This window comes from Chiloscyllium punctatum, chromosome 12 (assembly GCF_047496795.1).
Source record: "Chiloscyllium punctatum isolate Juve2018m chromosome 12, sChiPun1.3, whole genome shotgun sequence".
NCBI classification, from domain to species: Eukaryota; Metazoa; Chordata; class Chondrichthyes; order Orectolobiformes; family Hemiscylliidae; genus Chiloscyllium; species Chiloscyllium punctatum.
In genome coordinates this window covers 73796631-73817940 of record NC_092750.1, presented here as the reverse complement: position 1 = coordinate 73817940, position 21310 = coordinate 73796631, and the positions used below count along the sequence as shown (strand labels likewise).

Here is a 21310-nt window from a genome sequence, read left to right as displayed (position 1 = left end):
ACTTCCAAAACTCATCCTCTGTAGCATTCCTTCAGAAATGCTTCCCAGACATACCTGTTTCCCACTCAGTTGGTAAAAGGAAAGTCGCTGCCCCCAGTCCGCTACAGCTAAGATGTCGGTGTGTTCATCTCTGTACAAACCAAAATCAAAAGTCAGAAGAACCTCAATGACTAATATCTATGACTCATGATCGAGTCATTCCATAACCACTTGTCTTATTTATTGAGGCACAAAACCTGAACTTCAGATGAAATAGGAAATAAGTTTGAATGTTCCAGAATGTTTAAATCTGACATTCTTAAATATTGTGAAATAAATACAGAATTAAACTGTTACTGACAGGAGACAATGATTTGGTTGTATGGAAGAGATATTTACTGCAATCGTTTTGCAGCATTTCTGAGGAGAGAAGGGAAACACTGGATGCACAGTTGCTCCTTTCCCAATGTATCCACTGTCAGGATGTAGAATGGGTATATCTAAGTAGTGAATAAAAAAGGGGTTCATGTGCGAACTCCCTTTATTTTATGAACTGTCTTAAGAGAAAGCATGTCAGTTGAAAATGACAACTGTCGTTCTACCTGTCGCCTTTAGATAATATCAAGTGCTCTCACTTCAGTTACATCACATACTATTGGACAGCAAGGTTCTCCCTGCTTTGCATAAACAAAGTACAACTTCAAAACTGCATTAGTATTTTCTCATTTTCAATGTCATTCACTATCAGAGTTTAAATTTCCTGCTCAGTGCTGATTAGGGTTCAACTCTGGATTTTATTTTTTTCTGAAAAATTGTGTAATTGACTCATACATTTGGTTGACACTATCCAAACACAATTTCTTATCCTGTAATAGCCAGGAAATAAAGAAGATTTTCATCTCATTCATCTTAAACTAAGCCACTTTGTGATCCAAAGGCATTTCTGGTAACCTGCCTAATCCACAACAAAAAGTTTTGTTTTTGCTATCTATAATTCACATTAATATAAATCAAACAAGGTATTGAGCTTTGAAGAGGAACCATCTGAAAAGCATGAAAAGGGTTTGCTCCAATTCACTAGAGTGCACTTCATTACTTACTTGGATGGATTCCAGCAAATTGACCAGATTGGGACAGCACCAGGTCGCTCAATTCTCACTTTCTCTTCTCCACTCTTACTTCGAATGCTGACAATACCATTAAACAGGCTAATGGCCAGATACTGACCATCATTTGTCCAACTAGCAAAGAAGCAGAAATAAGAACAAGTTTAGAAAGCAGTTTCAAGGGGGCAAAGTTAGTGATAGCATTTTAAAACTGCTGTTACTGAATTTTGAAAAGATTTCTATCTTGCCTTGAAGGCATTGACCCCCTTCTGGGATATGCTGTGATCTATACAGGCTATTGGATGGGTAGTATTCTATACTGGGATCATTTGGTGGCTTAGTGGCTCAGGGGTGAGCACTGCTGCCTCATAGCACCAGGGACCCGAGTTCAATTCCAGCCTTGGGCAACTGGCTGTGTGGAGTTGCACAATTATCCCTGTGTCTGTTTGGGTTTCTGCCAGGTGCTCCGGTTTCCTCCCACAATCCAAAGATGTGCAGGTTAAATGGATTAGCCATAGGAAATACAGGGATTTGGTGGGGGGGGGGTGTGAGTGAGTCTGAGTGGAGTGCTGTTCAGAGGGTTGGTGTGGACTTGTTGGGCAGAATGGCCAGTTTCCACACTGTAGGGATTTATGACATTTGGCTAGTATATAATAATCTGGTACCTATTACAGCTGCCTGCTACTCCACAGCCAGCATGTAGATCCTTTGAAGTAGGAGTAAAGCTCGATAACCTGATTGAAATACAACATTTTCCAAATACAAAGCAAAGCCAAGTAGTGTATTTGAATTAGTGGTCCAGAGACAAAAACTGCTGCTCTGGGAACATGAGTTCAAATCCCACCATTAAATTAATATAGCTGAAAGAAAAGCTGCCATCATCACTTTGTCTGGCTGACATGTGACTCCAGATCAACATCAATGAGTGTTCTGAAATGGTCTAGCAAGCCAATAAGTTGTACCAAACCAGTATAATGTCTGATGAAAGTAATGAAACTGGATAGACTACCTAGTGCTGATCCATGCACTGGAACAATAACGTTATTGGAACAATATCTGTTGGAGATATAAACATCCTCTTTACTAACATCTAGAACTGTTCAAACAACAGCCCAACAGTCATTTTCATGGAATGATACCTCATAAGCAGTGTCCCAGAACACACCATCAGCATCCCAGGTTTGTCCTGTCCCAAAGGTGGGTCAAACCCAGAGAGGTGGCCAGCTTAGTGATATACAATCTGGACGGGACTGGCATGGGACTCCTAACACTGACTCTAGACCCAACGAAGTCTTGTGGTATCAGGTCAAACATCGGCTAGGAGACTGCCTGCTGATTACTGCTTGCCATCACCCACTCTACGCTGCCTTGGTGATGAATCAGTACAGCATTTAGAGGAAGCACACAGCGAGCATGCAGAATGTACGCTATGTGGGGAACTTCAACATCTGTTACTAAGTTTGGCTTGGTAGCACCACTACTGACTGAACTGGTCAAGTCCTAAATGACATGCACACCTGGCAATGACAGTATCAGTGAGCGTGACCACTGCACAATCCTTGTGAAGGCAAAGTCTCACCTTCACATTGAGGATACCCTTCATCGATTTATGTGGGACTGTTATCATGCTAAATCAAACAGATTTGACAACTCCAAATTGGGAAACCATGGGAAGCTGTGGGCCATCAGCAGCAACTAAATTGTGTTTAATAACCTCATGGCCCTGCAAATCTCCATTCTACCATTACCAACAGTGATCAACCAAACTTGAACGAAATGAGCAGGAGAGCATGCCAGGAGCACCATGAAGCATACCAAAAAAAAACAATATTTTGGTGAACCTACAATACAGGACCCCTGCATGCCAACAGTGGAAGCAGGATATAATAGACAGATCTAAAATGATCGCTAACCAATAGATTAGATCTTAGCTCTGTATCCCTATCACATTCAGCAGAGAATGATAGTGAATAATTAAAGACCTCAGTGGAGGAGGAAGCTCCACAAATAGCCTCAACTCTCAAAAATGGAGCAGCGCATGACAATCGTGCAAAAAAGCAGGCCAAAGTTTCAGTGGGGACAACTTTCATTCAGCAATGTTGAGTGGATAATGAATCCTGGCCTCCTCGAAGTTCCCAGAATCAAAGATGCCAGTTTTCAACCAAGTTAAAAATCACACAACACCAGGTTATAGTCCAACAGGTATAGTCAAACCTGTTGGACTATAACCTGGTGTTGTGTGATTTTTAACTTTGTACACCCCAGTCCAACACCAGCATCTCCAAATCATGACAGTTTTCAACCAATTTGATTCAGTCCATGCTCTACTAAGAAATGGCTGAAACGCAAAGGTCATTATTTTCGGATAAAATCTTCAGCTGTTTCATCAATAACCTTCTCTTCATTAAAACTAAACTACTCCCAACTACCTGTTCCTGGCCTATATCCCTCCAAACCTTTCATATTCATGTACTTACCCAAATGTTTTTCAAACATTGTAAATGTACCTACATCCAGCACTTCCTCAGGAAGTTTATTCCACATGCAAATCCTTTTAAAATCTCTCTCCCCTCACCTTAAAAATGTGCCCCCTATTCTTGAAATCCCCTTTTCCTAGGGAAAAGACAACTACCATTACCTCTATCTATACCCCTCATGATTTTATAAACGTCTATAAGGTTGCCCCTCAACCTCCTAGGCTTTAGCAAAGTAAGTCCCAGCCTATTCAGTCTTTCTTTATAAAAGGCTTCAAACCTTCCATATTCAGCAACATCCTGTTAAGTCTCTTCTGAACCCTCTCCAGTTTAATAATACCTTTCCTATAACTGGGCGACCAGAAGTATTTCAGAAGAGCCACCAATGTCCTGGACAGACAACTTCAGCATAACTTCCCAACTTTTATACTCAAAGTACAGAGAAATGAAGGCAAGGGTGGTAAATGCTTTTTTTAACCACCTTGTCTATATGTGATGCAATGGTATGCCGACATTAGTCAAGAAACTTGAGAATTACTGCAAGTGTTACAAAAGTCTTTTCACACTTTTTTTTTCATTCATGGGATGTGACCATTTCTGATGAGGCCAGTGTTTATTGGCCATCCATAAATGATCTGGAGAAGGTGGTGCCTTCTTGAGTTGCTGCAGTCCTTGTTGTATAGATACACCCACAGTGCTGTTAGAGAGGAAGTTCCAGGATTTTGACCCACTGACAGTGAAGGACAGGGCAATAATTGTAAGTGAAGATGGTGTGTTACTTGGAGCAGAACTTGCAGGTTGTTCATTTTAGAAGGGAGAACAAAAAGACAGTGTTTTATTTAAATGGAGAAAAACTGCAGAAAGCTGTAACACTGGGGGTGGGGTAATGTGTACATGAAACACAGACAGCAAGCTCGCACACAGATGCAGCAGGTATCAGGAAACCTAATGGCCCTTCTTTCCATTAGGTTGAAGTATGAATAGGGAAATCTTACTACAACTGTACAAGATGCTGGTGAGATCACATCTGGAGTACTGTAAGTAGTTTTGGTTCTCTTATTTAAGAAAATATATTATTTTCTTGAAAGCAGTTCAGAGAAAGTTCACTAGGATGATCTCTGGTACGGAGGGATTGACCTATGAGGAAAGGCTAAATAGATTGGGACTCTACTCATTAGAATTTGAAAGGATGAATGATGATAAGATTCTTAAGGGGCTGACGGAATAAATGCTAAGAGGATGTTTCCCAACATGGACAAAGTGAGGACTGCAGATGCTGGAGATCAGAGTCGAGAGTGGGATGCTGGAAAAGCACAGCAATTCAGGGCTGCATCCAAGGAGCAGGAGAATTGATGTTTCAGGCAGAGCCCATCATCAGGCATGGGAGAGTCTGGGACCAGATAGCATAATCTCAGAAGTAGCAGATGCCAACTTAATACTGAGATGAAGAGGAATTACTTCTCAAAGTGTGACTCTTTGAATCCTCTGGCCACAGAGAGCTGTGGGGGCCAAGTCCTTGTATATATTCAAGGCTGAGATAGATAGATAGATTCATGATTAGTAGAGGAATTAGGAAATGCAGGAATGTGGATTTGAGCCACGATCTTGTTGATTGATAGAGCAGGCTACTCCTACTCCTATTTCTTATTGTTTTATAGGTGATGGCACGAGTATGCTGCCCTTATCTTTTTAGCTGGTAGAAGTCATAAGTTTGGATGGTGCTGTTGAAGGAGCCTTTTTGAATTACTGCATCATATCTTTAGATAGTGGTTTTGATCTCCAGCATCTGCAGTTCTTTCAGGCTTTTTTAACCGATGAAGTGGACTGCATTGATCTTAATGGTGTTGAACTTCTTGAGTATTGCAATCATCCAATCAAGTAATCCTGACCTGTACATTGTGGATCATGGAGAAGACTTTGCGTTGTCAGGGTGTGAGCTACTTGCTGCAAAATCTCAGCCTCTGGCAACTATTGTAACTATTGAAAGGATCAAGTCAGAACTTTTCCATGTTGAGCAACACTTGGAGAAAGCACAGAGGTGGCAAGGGTGCAGAATTTACACTGGTTGGAGTTTTTGGAGCAGTAGCATCAGTACTGGCCAAGCTGGTTCAGTACTAAAGGACATAACTGCTTCCTAATCTACTTTCCAGCTGGTGCAATGCCAATGACAGTATGGGTAATTAACATAGAAATTGGCCAGGTTGGATTTGTACTGCTATCATATTGCACTATATTGTACTGTAGCCAGTGTATTTGTAAAGGTGGTTTGGTTCAGTTTCTGGTCAGTAGTAGCATCCAATATGTTGATAATAGGTGAAATCTATGATGGCATTGCCAGTGAATATCAAGCAGCAGATTGGATTCTGTTTTGTTGCAAATAGGGGTTCAGTTACATAATTCTTTTTCTTAAAATATATTTTAAGAAGAGGACCAAAACTGCTTACAGTACTCCAGATATGAACTCACCAGTATCTTGTACAGTTGTAGTAAGATTTCCCTACTCTTATACTTCAACTCAATGGAAATAGGGCCATTAGCTTTCCTGATACCTGCTGCATCTGTGTGCTAGCTGTCTGTGTTTCATGTACACATTCCACCACCACCACCCCCCAAAAGTCCCAATGTGTTACAGCTTTCTGCAGTTTTTCTCCATTTAAATAAGTCTTTTTGTTCTCCCTTCCAAAATGAACAATCTGCAAGTTCTGCTCCAATAAACACTGGCCTCATCAGAAATGGTCACATCCCTTGAATGAAAAAAAAATGTGTGAAAAGACTTTTGTAACACTTGCAGTAATTCTCAAGTTTCTTGACTAATGTCGGCATACCATTATTCAAGTACTATGTCTAAAAAGCTCCAGAAAATGCTATTTTTAAGTCTGATATATTTTTCTCAATGGTGGATGGGAAGGTAGAAGTCCCAGACAAGGTCCAAACTCTGTCATATTCATGTGCTGGTCCTAGTGAGAACCATCTTAAAACCGAAGGTAATTTTTGCTGAATGATTCTCCAATGATCCTGGAATAAATTTGCCTCATTAGAAGTTGCAGAACCCTGCACACTGTAACTTGCTGCATACCAATCCAGTGAGATTAAGATAGCTATGTTTCTGATTTTAGCCAATTTAAGAAGCAAGAAAATTTCTTTAAAATCTGGATGTATTTTTATAACCATACATGTGCTAATCATGACGTTCATGCATGTCCTACGCACAAATGTATTAAATGTTTCTGAATCACTCTGATATAAGCACAGTTTCTTTTAAAGTCGTGACTGTAGCAAAGATATTGCACAGTATGATACATTTGTGATTCTCTTTACAGATGCCCACAGTAATCCTTCAGCCCATAATGAAGAAAACTGTCTAGAATAAGCAAATTGAATGGTGGATCTATGGTGTTTAAATGGAATTGGATCAAAGGAGGTGCAGACATTCAGTTTATAATTACAACTCTGAAGCTCAATTTGCAATCAGCTTTGGGAATATGTTTAAAGCCAAAGGCAGCAATGATATGAGCAGCAAAGACTGGATTACCTGCAGCAGGTGATTTTGCTGTTGACTTTGTGCTTGGAGACAGATTTCTGCTCTGGCGACCACAAACCTGTAATTAATTCATTTTAAATAGAGGCAAAGGAAATCAAATTCAAAACTTTTACTGATTCTAAATTAATTCAACCATTCTTTGAGCTCAAATGTTTGTCTCTAGTCTTTCTGCAGCACTCATTTCAAAACAGGGATCTGGCAAACAGCAAAGAAGGCTATGAGAGAATCATATAATCCCCACAGTGTGGAAACAGGCCATTCGGCCCAACAAGTGTACATCGACCCTCTGAATAGTATCCCACACAGACCCATTCCCCCACCATATTAGTCTACATTTCCCATGACTAATGCACTTAACCTACACATTCCTGAACACTATGGGTAATTTACCATGGCCAATTCACCCGAGATTTCAGAAAGTGACAGACAATTTTGTGGAAAAGACAGAAAAGTATCAGATGTAATTTAATATCAAGAAGCATAAAGGAATGAACTTTGGAAGGAAAAACTGAGAATGGGAGTATACACTAAATAGGAAGACACTGAGAATGTCAACTAATTTAAAATGACTTGGTCTGAAAGGTACTCGAAGGATGTAAAGGCATCGAATTCCTACAATATGTACATGAGTCCTTTTTAAATTAGTATGTAAGAAGCCCGAAAGATTTGTGAATAATTCAGAAATGAAGAATGAACCAAAGCAGATGGAGGAATAAAATACGGGGGCATCTAGGCCACAATGACCATAATAACATAATCCAACTGAAATAACTCCACAGAGGCTGGTAACCCAATCAGGGAATTCATATTCTACTTGGTGTCCACCTGGCTGACCTCATTACAATCACTAAAGTAACATACTTTAAAATAATACCTGAGAAGGATGGAAGCAAAAGACAAAGACTCAATAATAAACTGCAGAAATGCCTATTTTGAAAGTCTAAAACTTGGTAAAACTGGGAAACAACAATGGAGAACAGTAATGAGAATCATTTAAAGCAGTTTATAAAGCAGAACAGCTATACTGACAAAGGGTGATTACAATCAAAATTAAACTTTTTAGACAGCATCTTCCAAATCCACGACCACTCCTGTCTAGAAAAACAAGAGCAGCAGATACATAGGAGCATCACCATCTGCAAGTTTCCCTCCAAGCCACTCATCATCTTGATCTGGAACCATATTACCAGGTACTAGAATTTAGAGAATTTGGAGTCACTTCAGTGTGGAAACAGGCCATTTGGCCCAACAAGTCCACACCGGCCCTCCAAAGTGTACCCCACTCAGACCCTTTCCTCTCCTGTATTACTTTACATTTCCCCTGACTAATGCACCTAATCTCCACACCCCTGAACACTATGGGTGATTTTAGCATGGCTAATTCACCTAATCTGCACATCTTTGGACTGTGGGAGGAAAATCAAAATCCTAAAACTCCCTCCCAAACAGAAGACTGAGGGTGTGCGTACACCAAATGTCTGCAGCAGTTCAACAGGTCACTCTCACCCTCAAGAGCAATTAAGGATGGGCAATAAATGCTGGCCCAGTCAGAGAAACCTACATTCTATGAATGAATAAAGAAAACCTGCCCTGATTATTTATATATTAATTCTGCCCACTCACTTTGGATTAGACAAATTGCTATTTCCAACAAAAAAAAATACATAAAGCTAAATTAAATCATTAACATATAATAAACACAAATGTAACAATTTTCTAAATTTTACAAAAACAGTTAAAGAGCAATTTACCAAAGTCACTAGAGGAACATGATGCCAGTTGGTGAGTGACTGGGTTGTATGCGATGCACTGAATGGAATCATTATGTCTGTAAATAATAAACTCAGTTATTGCAAATTATAAAGTCACAGATATACAACACAGAAACAGACCCTTCCATCCAACCTATCCATGACAACCAGATATCCTAAATAAATCTATTCCCATTTGCCAGCATTTGGTCCATATACCACTAAACCCTTCCTATTCATATCCCCGCCCTGGTAACTTTTAAATTAAGTGTTCCCACCTCCACCACTTCCTCTGGCAGCTCACTCCATACATGCACCACCCTCTGGATGAAAAGGTTGCCCCTTAGGTTACCTTTATACCTTTCCCCTGTCAGCTTAAACCTATGTCCTCTAATTTTTGACTCCCCCACCATGGAGAAAAGACCTTGTCTATTTACCCTATCCATGCCCCTTATTGTTTTATAAACCTCTATAACGTAATCCCCCAGCCTCCAACACTCCAGGGAGAATAGTCCCAGCCTATTCAGCATCTCCCTGTAGCTCAAACCCTCCAACCCTGGCAATATCCTTGTAAACCTTTTTTGAACCCTTTCAAGTTTCACAACATTCTTCCTATAGCAGGGAGATCAGAATTGCATGCAACATTCTAAAAGTGGCCTAACCAATGTCCTGTACAGCTGTGACATGGCCTCCCAACTCCAATAAAGGCAAAGTTAAATGATAAAGGGTCTTCTCTAATTCTGGGAAACATGAAATCAGAAGTGTCCACAGGTGCTTCTGAGCTGCTATATGTTTCTATTACAGAGAGTTATCTTGGAGTCTCGCTCTTGATAGCTCCATTATAAATTAACACACAAACTCGTACAGTTTCAACGTACAACTTATACTACCTCTGCCCCAGAAGATGGATGGAGATATTGTTTTTGTCTGTTGTCTATAAACAATGTACCTCAAAAGCTAATGGCCAAATATCAATGAAATATGGTACACCGATAAGGTACTGCCCAAGGATGAAATGTCTAATATTTGACGCAGATAGAGATCCAGATTCAAATCCTGTATTGACAGATGGGATAATTTTTCTTTAGAATGCTCTGGATTATCCAGGTGCTATGGTAGAGCTGTCACATCTGTCAAAATGTGAGAAGAGTTTCAAAAGTAGGTTATTAGATTGAGAATTGGTCTGAAGCCTCCTCAATGTGATGAAAGCTCTTAATAAAAATATTTATCTTCTCCACATTTTAGTTGTTCAACAACAACCAGATAAAGGAAATCTTCAAGGTGTTGGGTTAACACAGTGTGATGCAGGTATGCATCGTAATTAGTCTGAGTTAACATTCATACCTCAAACAGCTATACAAAAAAAAAAGGTCACTTTCATTTTGCAGATTGAGAAATCTTCTGTGTACAAACGGACTTGTGTGGTTCCTAAATTACAACACTGATTAACTTCAAAAGTATTTCACAGGGTACTTCACAGGGTGTAAAATGCTTTGAAACATCTAATGTTCTTCAAGAGCACTAAATGAGTTAGCTTTTTTTCATGCACATAGCATGCCCTTAAATGTTCTGATGACGACAACAGTTGGTGGAATTTGAATTCAACTCAGAAAATCTGGAATTTAAAAAGTTAGGCTGAGTAATGGTGACCTTGAAACTATTGTTGGCTGTACTAAAAGTCCATCTCGATTGCTGTAGTCCTTTAAGGCAGGAAATATGCTGTCCTTACTTGGACTTTTATGCAATGGTTTCACACAATTCAATGATTTGCTAGGATATTTGAGAGAATGCTTAAAACCAATATATCTGAATTCATGTATCGACTAGACTAGGTATGGCAGATTTCCCTCCCCAAAAGACATTACTGAATCAGTAATGGGTTTTCAATAGTTTCCCAGTAGTTTCATAATTATCATGACTGAAACTGGAATTTATTGCAGTTTATTTAATTAACTGAATTCAAATTCTCCAGCTGCTGTGAAATTTGAATTTGTGCCTTCAGATCATTAATCCAGACCTCTGGATTACTAGTCCAGTAAGATAACCACCATGTTAATTTACCACTGATTCTCTATTCTTCACTTCCCTCCCACTTTGTTCTCTATAACCCTTGGCTCACTGCTCCTTGGAGAGTTTCAGCCTGAGACCATCAATTGTTTTGGTCTTCCACTTTCTGCCCCAACTTCCCCTGGACCTGTCAGCAATGCTGAGGGAAAGTTAGTGACAATTTTTATTTTATTTTATTTTTGTTTCTTTTTACAGAAAGATCCAATAATTGCATTAATGACACCAGCTTTTAAGTCATAATCTACTTTTCACTTGCATATTCAGTTTAGGAGAAAAATAAATAAGTAAAACTCACGTATATTTCAAGATGCCTTCCAGTTTTGAAGTCCAGATTATAATGCTCTTGTCAGTGGAACCCGATGCAAATCGTTTACCTGATAAAAGATTGCAGAATCTAAGTAGGGTAATTTCTGTCCAATGTGCTATCACCATGATGAATGAAGGTAGCCCAACACATCTGCACATATGTTCATAAGTGGGCTCTTTATGTAAGCCATATGATATCACATGAGCAAATCTGCCCGAAGGTAGAGCACAAGGATTAACAGAATTTCAGGCCAGTTCTGGGAATAGTGTCATACACAGAATCCAGGGACTTTGTAAATAAGTGAACCGTCTAAACTCATAGCAAAGAAACATTATGGGAAGGAAACACAACAAAATTAAACTCAAATTAAAATAATTGTCAGTCTTCAGACTGAAAAGGTTTATATACTGGGAATGTCAGAATGTAAATGATAATGAGTGGCAAGCTTCCCAAATCAGTTTGTGCTGAAATGCTTGCTTAGCCAAACATTGATGCGTTACAATTGGCTTCAAGGAAAGGAAAGTAAATATGTTGAGGGCCCTGAGAATGATCATTACCCATTTAATGGAAAGTGCATGTCTATATTTCATACAAGACCAGCTGAATAGTCTGCTAACACATTCACTCTTGGTATAAGTTGTCAGAGAACAACCACACCCATGGATCCACACACAGCCTTCACTACACAAATTTGATATTGGTTCACTTTATATTTCTGTACAGAGTGCTCCTAATAGACACAACTGTCACAGACTGGGCCCTATCTGGAGCTCGTGTACATTGATATAATTAAGAGAAAATTGAACGATGATCAATATGTATCATCAATGCAGGTGGAGGCGTTGAGAGGGGAACAAAACATGGTACTTCAAAACACAACTCTATTAAATTGCTACAAGAAATATAGGTACATAACTCTCATCACCTACCATCTTTAGCATAGGCAACACAGTATACGGTGTCCCTGTGTCCTTTGAGTGGCTGAATAAGAGTGCCATCAGAAGTATCATATACCTAGAAATAGAACACAGCAATTTTTACTTCATACCTTTACATGTATTTTACATTTTAATTCATTTCATCAACTCTACAATCACACAGTTAGACCTGCACATCTCTGTCTACATTCTCAATGGTACAACCTAAACACAGGGTGAGGGGTGATGGCTCCAACTAACTTGACATGCAAATCCAGGTTCAGTCCACATCTCAAGAACAGGCCTATCTCTTCAGTGAGGCTGACACCCACATCAAAGGTGGAAATACCACAACTGCTGCAGGTCTCTGGGGCTTACAGCAGTACTGGCTGCTGACACAAAAGCTTTTTAGGTCCCTATGTAGACAAAGTGATCTACGTTTTAGGTTACCATTGCCTTGCCTTCTCAAATAACCCTACTTAGAGCTGAGGGGGCAGATTCAATCTAATGTACTAAAGAGAAGGGTCATTCTCTCTCTAGGACCCTTCTCTCTAAATGGCATTGTTGGTGCAATGAATAATGTCCTCCCTCACCTACCTCAGTGGATCCCAGAAATCCTCCTCCTATCCCACCTGGGAACTGAGCACTTCCAAGAACAGCACTGAATTATTGCTGAGATTTGTCCATTTGCAATTAGTGACATATAGATGGCTATTGCTATGTTATAAAACACACTCGACCAAATGTAAATGACCAAATATCAAGTCAGTCTGCATCATCTAGGACTAACTGGATGGACTGAAAGTTGGTCAAATCATGTTATTCAAACCTGCGCTATAGTCACAGCTGTTTGCTGATCTGAACATCTTAACATGCTGATTAAAAAAAAATCATAAAGGAGCATCCAGAATGCCCTAAGTTTTAAACTAATCAGAGAGGGGGTATAGTTGGGGAGAGAGGAAACATTGGCTTACAAAGCAAAAGGATATGGCAAATTATAGTGCAGCTATTTGGATAATACCACTTGGAGGGGGACTGGAAGGAAGCCTATTACAAACATAATATCATTTTTCTAAGTATAGTAGAAAGAGGAAAAATTATAGAAAGACCAAATTAATGGCTCTTTATTTAATTGTTGTATTATTTGGAACAAAATAGATTAATTAATTGCATTAATACTGGCTAATGAGTGTGATCTTATAACAACTACAGAGACATAGTTACAAAGAGATCAAAGGTGGTAGCTAAATATTCAGGGGTACTTAATTTTTCAAAATGACCGAACAAAGAGTGGCATTGAGAAGTGCCTTAGGAGGATTCTGGGACAAGTCAGCTTGCTCACCTTGACTGAGAAGTGGATCATGGAGGACCCGATGCTCAACAGTAGGAAGACCATCCAACACAGGATGGCAGTGAAAAGCTACGGAGGAGAATTCTGGAAGAAACTGGCTCACTCACTACAACGGAGAAGAGGATCACAGAGGACTTGGTGTCAATGCAAGGAATTCCAACAGGTAAGGCAGATGAGCTTAGAGCGTGGATTAGTCAATGGAACTACGATGCTGTAGCCATTACAGTTCAGCACCTCAACATTCCAGGGTTTAAATGTTTCAACCATGATAAAAAGGAATGTAAAAGGAGTGGGGGAGTTGCTTTACTAATGAAGGAGAATGACACATGTTGGAGGGTTCATCCAGTGAGGCTATATGGGTAGAACTCAGGAATAAGTAAAGTACAATTACTCTGATGGGTTGCGCTATTGACTTCCCAATATCCAGTGGGAGATAAAGGAACAGATATGGAAGCAGATCATGGAAAGATTTAAAAGCAATAGGGTTGTCGTAGTGGGTGATTTTAACTTCCCCAACATTGACCGAGACTCCCTTAGTTCCAGGGGCTTAAATGGGGTAGAGTTATTTTGGTGTGTCCAGGAGGGTTTCTTGAAATAACATGAAGACAGTTGTACTAGGAAATGAACCTGAGTAAGTGATTGAACTTTCAATGGGGGAGCACTTTGGAAACAATGATCATAAGTCTGTAAATTTTAAGCCAGCTATAGATAAGGATAAGACTGATCCTTGGGCAAAAGTGCTAAACGGGGAAGGCTAATTACAACAATGTTAGGCAGGAACTGGAGAAATTAGACTGAGGGTGGCTGTTCAGGTTAAATCCACGTCAAGACATATGTGAATCTTACAAAGGTCAGTTGATCAGAGTTCAGAACCAGCATGTTCCTGTGAGGATTAAAAGATAACGATGGCAAGATTCAGGAATCCTAGGTGACATGCGATTTTGGAAGATTAGTCAAAAAGAAAAAGGAAGCATATATAAGATTTAGGAAACGGAAATCAGATAAGGCTTTTGATGAAAGCAGGAAAGAACTTAAACAAGGAATTAGGGGACTAGAAGGGGCCCTGCAATGTCCTTGGCAAGTAGGATTGAAGAGAAATCTCAAGATATTTTATACTTACATTAGAGCAAGAGGTAGCTAGGGAAAGGGTAGGTCCACTCAAAGACAAAGGAGGGCATTTATGTATGCGTGAGGTCTTTAAAGAGGACTTTGCATCAGTATTCACCAAGGAGAAGAACATGGATGATAGTAAGATTGGGGGGTATGTTATTTATTCTATGACTAAATCAAGAAGGAGGTGATGTTGATTGTCTTCAAAGACATTAAGATAGATAAGTTCCCAGAGCTTGATGGGATCTATCCCAGGATACCAAGGCAAGCAAAGGAGGAGATTGATGGAGCCTTGACAGAAATCTTTGTAACCTCTTTAGCCACATGCAATGTTATAAAAGACTGGACAATAGCCAGTTCCTTAGATAACCCAGGAAATTAAAGGCCTGTGAGCCTTACATCAGTAGTAGAGACATTATTACAGAAGATTCTCGGGGACAGGATTAACTCGCATTTGGAAAAGAATGAACCTATTAGGGATAGTCAGCATCAAATCTGATTGAGCTTTTTTTTTGAGGAAGTTGAGGATGGTTGATGAGAGTAGGACAGTAGATATTGTCTACATGCACCTTGCTAAAGAATTTATCAAGTTCCCTCATGTTGGCTGGTCCAGAAAATTAAATCACATGGGCTCCACGCTGAGCTGTTAGGTTGGATACAAAATTGGTTTGCTCAAGAAAGACAGAGGGTAGTTGTGGAGGATGTTTTTCTGACTGGATGTCTGTGACTAGTGCTGGGACCTCTTGTTTGCAATTTGGATAAAAATGTGTCTGATTAAGTTTGCAGACATCACGATAATTGGTGGAGTTATGGATAGTGAGAAAGGTAATCAATGGCTTTGGATATAGATATCTATATAGGTTACAGATCCATGGGAAAGTTGGGTGGAGTGTGAAGTGAGAGAGTGAATGATCTATTGTCTCACATATCGAGGGAGATGCAATGAAAAGTGATGCATTTTGGAAGATCAAATGCAAAAGTAAAGCATACAGTAAATGGCAAGACTCAGGATTACAGAGAGGCCTTGGGGTGCAAATGTGCATCTTCCTGAAAGTGGATAAGATGGTAAAGAAGGCATATGGCATGCTTGCCTTCATCAGTCAGGACATTGAATACAAAAGTTGGCAAGTCATTGCAGATGTACAAAATTTTAATTAGGCCATATTTGGAGAACTGTGCACAGTTCTGTTGCCACACTATAAGGAGGATGTGGAGACTTTGGAGACGGTGCAAGGATGGAGAAGGCTGCTGCATGGATTAGAACATATTAGCTATAAATGGAAGGTTGGACAAACTTGGATTGTTTTTGCTATGAAGGCTGAAGGGCAACCCGATAGAAATCTGTAAAATGATGAGAGGCATGGATAGAATGGATCATCAGAATCTTTTGTCCAGCGTAGAAATGTTAAATACAAGGGGGCACAGTTTGAACTGAGAAGGGGAGAGTTTAAAGGAGATGTGCAAAGTAAGATTTTTTTATGCAGTCAGTGTTAGGTGCCCGAAATGCACTGCATGATAGCAACATTTGAGAGGTATTTAGACAGACACAGAATGGCAACATCCTGGTCAGCACAAACATGACGGACTGAAGGCGCTGTACTCTTCTATGTTCTATGACTGTCAGAAAGAAAAGGGTGCTGATGTAGCATTGTTAAAACGGGATGGAAAAAGTGGAATTGCAAGAAATAGCAATATAATAGCAGAGCGTGGATTTGTTCACCGAGCCAGTATGTTTTTCTGCAAATGTTTCGTCCCCTCGCTAGGTGACATCATCAGTCTTTGATAAGGTGTCGGTGGTGTGTCCTACCTTGTATTTCTACATTCCTGATGAAAGGCTCTAGCCCGAAACGTTGATTTTCCTGCTCTTGAATGCTGCCTGACCTGCTGTGCTTTTCCAGCAACACACTCTCAACTTGTATTTCTGTGTCTCTGTTTGTTGATAATTCCGGTTCTGTAGCTGAGTGGTTTGTATATGGGGTTCAGTTCAACGTGTCTATTGATTGAGTTTTGGCTGGAGTGCCAGGCTTCAACGAATTTTCTGGTGTGTCTCTGTTTTGCCTGTGCTGGGATGGTTACATCGTGCCAGTTAAATTTGTGTCCTTTGTTGTTGGTTGGTTGGTTGGTTGGAAATGAGAGTGTTGGCCATGTCTGGCAGTGGTGAGCTCATGTTTGTGCACACATATGGTCAATTTTCGTCCTGTTTGTCCGATGTAGAGATTTTCACAGTTTTTGCAGGGTATTTTGTAGATAACATTTGTCCTGTTGGATCTTTAACCTTTGTGAGGTGCTGGTGGAACGTGTTTACTGGTTTGTGGTCCACTAAGATTCCCAGGGGTCTGAAGGGTTGGGTAATTATCTCTGATGTGTCTTTGATTATTGGTATGGTCATTATCGTGCTGCGTTTTCTTCTTTGGGTTTGTCCCAGAAGTACCTGGAGGATAATGCTCTTGGCGTATCGGTTTCATTCAAATCCTTTGAATAGGAAATCCTGTTCTGCCTTCTGGAGTTCTGGGTTGCTGCAGTGTGTTCTTGCCCATTTAAATAATGTCCTAATGTAGGTCCATTTGACAGTGTTAGGTGGTTCCTGTTATAGTCTAGTTTCTGGTCAGTATATCTGCTCTTCCAGTATGCACTGGTCTGGAGTTCTCTGGTTGAGTGCATTTCACTAATACATCCAGGAAGGGGAGTCTGCTGTTTTCCTCTTCTTTAGAGAAGTTTCTTCTGATTATGATTTGGATCCCAATGAGCCCACTGATGAACTGGAACAGTCATCACAGGGATCTGCAGAGGAGCGACCAAAGAAGGTGTCAACTTGGACCCCACCGGAGAGCCACTGCCCTGGGCTTGACATGTATGCTCAAACCGTCAGGAAATATATAAATGCCAGATTCATCAGCTGTACCCACAAGGTAGAGCAAAACATCACCCGTTCACAACGCTATGCCATCCAGGCTCTCAAAACCAATCACAACATTGTCATCAAACCAGCAGATAAAAGAGGAGCTATTGTCATTCAGAATAGAACATATGACTGCAAGGAAGTGTACCAACAACTGAACAACCAGGAACACTGCAGGCAACTACCAACTGATCCGACCAAAGAACACACCCGTAAATTAAACACACTGATCAGAACTCTGGATCCAGTCCTTCAGAGTTCCCTACGCGCCCTCATCCCACGTACTTCTCGTGTAGGCGACTTCTACTGCCTTCCAAAGGTACACAAAGCCATTGTGTCGGGCAATGGGACCCTATGCGAGAATCTCTCCGGCCATGTGGAAGGCATCTTGAAACCTATTGTACACGGGATCTCCAGCTTCTGTCGTGACACTACGGATTTCTTACAGAAACTCAGCACCCATGGTCCAGTCGAACCGGTAACATTCCTCGTCACAATGGACGTTTCCACACTCTACAACAGGATACCCCACAATGATGGCATCGTGGCAACAGCCTCAGTACTCAAGACCAACAACTGCCAATCTTCAAGCACCATCCTACAACACATCCGCTTTATCCTTGATCACAACGTCTTCACCTTTGACAACCAGTTTTTCATCCAGACACACGGAACAGCCATGGGGACCAAATTTGCACCCCAATATGCCAACATTTTTATGCACAAGTTCAAACAAGACTTCTTCCCTATGCAGGATCTCCAACCAACATTATACATCAGGTACATTGATGACATTTTCTTCCTCTGGACCCATGGCGAGGAGTCACTGATAAAACTACACAGTGACAGCAACAAGTTTCATCTCACCATCAAACTCACCATGGACTACTCTCGACTATTTGTCTCATTCTTGGACACATGCATCTCCATCAAGGATGGACACCTCAGCACCACACTCTACCGCAAACCCACAGACAACATCACAATGCTACACTTCTCCAGCTTCCACCCAAAACATATTAAAACAGCCATCCCCTATGGACAAGCCCTACGCATACACCGGATCTGCTCAGATGAGGAGGAACGTTATGGACACGTGGAAGTACTCAGGGGTGCCCTCACAAGAACGGGGTACAATGCCCAACTCATCAACTGCCAGTTCCGACGTGCCACAGAAAGGAACCGTAATGACGTCCTCAGGAAACAGACATGTGCTGCAACTGACAGGGTACCCTTCGTTGTTCAGTATTTCCCAGGAGCTGAAAAATTACACCATGTTCTTCGTGACCTGCAACACATTATCAATGAGGATGAGCACCTCACCAAGACCTTCCCCACACCTCCACTACTTGCCTTTAAACAACTGCCAAACCTCAAACAGATCGTTGTTCATAGCAAGCTGCCCGGCTCTCAGGACAACTCCATACAACCCTGTCATGGTAGGCGGTGCAAGATGTGTCAGAGTGTGGACATAGATACCATCATTACACATGGGGACACCTCCCACCATGTATGTGGCAGGTACTCATATGACTCAACCAACGCTGTCTATCTTATACATTGCAGGCAAGGATGCCCGGGGGCATGATACATTGGGGAAACCGAGCAAAGGCTACGACAACGGATGAATGGGCACTGCACAACAATCAACAGACAGGAGTGTTCCCTCCCAGTTGGGGAACACTTCAGTGGTCCAGGACATTCGGCCTCGGACCTTCGGGTGACCATCTTCCAAGGCGATCTTTGGGACAGACAGCAGCGAAAAGTGGCCGAGCAGAGGCTGGTAGCTAAGTTCAGTACCCATAGGGAGGGCCTCAACTAGGACCTTGGGTTCATGTTACATTACAGGTGACCACCATTACACTAAACACACACACACACACACACACACACACACACACACACTCTCACATACAAAGACACGCACTTAGACACCCACACACACCCTTATAGACACCCACACACACTCCCACACTCACACATGCACCCCCTCACAGACTTAAGACACTCTGCACTCACTACACACACACACACACACACACTTTCTTACACTCACAACCCCCAACCCAGACAGACACACGCACACAGACAGACAAAGACCCACATGCACACATAGATTTTGTGGGGTGAATTTGTACTTGCAGGGTTACATTGTACTTTGCTCAAAAACTGCATGCATTCATGTAAAACTCCATTATCTCACAAAGGTTTTGTGATTTACACATGAAAGAAGTGAAATTATCACGGTATTCTAACAGATGAAAGGCTTAACAGACAATCAATTTTTCAATGTATAATTTCAATTACATCACACTGTAAATTTTTGCTATAAATTCTGTGTGTTAGGATTGAGCCCTCCACTATCACCTGATGAAGGAGCGATGCTCCGAAAGCTAGTGTGCTTCCAATTAAACCTGTTGGACTATAACCTGGTGTGGTGTGACATTACTGTCTTCTGGTTAGGATGTTATTGATGTGGAAGGCTGTGAGTGATCTGTCTGAGAGGTTCTTGATCCATGTTTCTGCATTGCCTGTATTGTTGTTGTGGGTGAGTTTTAATAGTTTTTCTTGTAGTGCTTGTTTTTTCCTAGTTCTGGTCCAATGTTGCTGTATGGTGGACGCCTCCTAGGGACACCTACTTACAAGTTAGCCAAGGAGCTGCAAACAAGACTGAAATAGCTAATAGAATACTCCAATCACTCCATTCAATCCTCCCAAGAGTTCCTCGACATCATCAGAAACACCACAAGAGAAGAGGATAAAATAATAATTTCATTTGACGTAACAGCACTTTTCACATGTGTAGATATTGACCTAGCCAAGGACACCATTGCCACATTATTGGACAAAGTGGTTACTAGGACACCAAATGAGACCAGCAATATCAACAAGAATATCAGTAAAACTAGGAAACCTATACCTCACAACTCAATTTACTTTCAATGGACAAGTTTACAGACAAATCAATGGCATACCAATGATGTCCCCGATATCAGGACTGAGAGCCGAAGCAGTAATGCAATGCTTAGAATGAACAGCCCTCCCCACCATTCAAGCCACACTCTGAATCTGGTATGTAGATGACACCTTTGCATCAGTAAATGTATACAACTAGAAGAAAACCATGAATAACACCATGAGTGGAATAAAGTAACTATTGTAGCACAGGCAAAACAGAGACACTCCATGAAGTCTGGCACTCCCCCTGGAACTCAAACAAAAGACACATTGAACTGGACCCCGTTTACAAACCACTCAGATACAGAACCGGCAGCACCAGCAAACAGAAACCAGGCGGGACATACCACCAACACCTTATCAAAGATGCACTGATGATGGCACCTAGCAAGGTGATGAAATGTTTGCAGAAAAACACACCAGCTCCGTAAATGAATCCATGACTTCAATGTAATAATTATCATGTATTCAAACCACAATTCTTGCATTGAAATCTGACATAAATATCTCAAAGGGGTTTCTCATTTTACATGTTTCCACCTCTGTGTTTATATTTTCTCTAGGGAAGCCTAATTCCACTGAATGTGACAGCTTCTGATGGTAGAGTAGTTGAAAAGAATAACTTGCAATCCATGCAGTTATGGGTTCTGACCAATATATGTGTAAGACCAAGAGGCCTAGAGTCAAAAGTAGGCCATTTATCCCACTGTCTGCTCCACCATTCAATGAGAGCATGGCTGATCTGATAATCCTTAATTCCACTTTCCTGCCTTATGCCCATAATTTTATTTTCCTTAATTTACAGAGCCTTGGAGAGATTACATCTGGAATATTCCATGCAGTTTTGGTT

At 40.9% G+C, this 21310-nt stretch overlaps 1 protein-coding gene across 4 annotated transcripts in view; it reads right to left on the bottom strand.

Annotated features, from left to right (window-relative positions):
* ift122 (intraflagellar transport 122 homolog (Chlamydomonas)) overlaps window positions 1-21310 on the bottom strand; it is a 138753-nt gene that overhangs the window by 109970 nt on the left and 7473 nt on the right. For all 4 annotated transcript variants that reach the window (XM_072582782.1, XM_072582783.1, XM_072582779.1 and 1 more), the window contains exons 3-8: window positions 12155-12239; window positions 11214-11292; window positions 8852-8928; window positions 7092-7158; window positions 1080-1220; window positions 55-130 (exon numbers count right to left, since the gene is read on the bottom strand). In XM_072582782.1, coding sequence (XP_072438883.1) covers window positions 55-130; window positions 1080-1220; window positions 7092-7158; window positions 8852-8928; window positions 11214-11292; window positions 12155-12239 — 525 coding nt within the window. The remainder of the gene's footprint in view (window positions 1-54; window positions 131-1079; window positions 1221-7091; window positions 7159-8851; window positions 8929-11213; window positions 11293-12154; window positions 12240-21310) is intronic.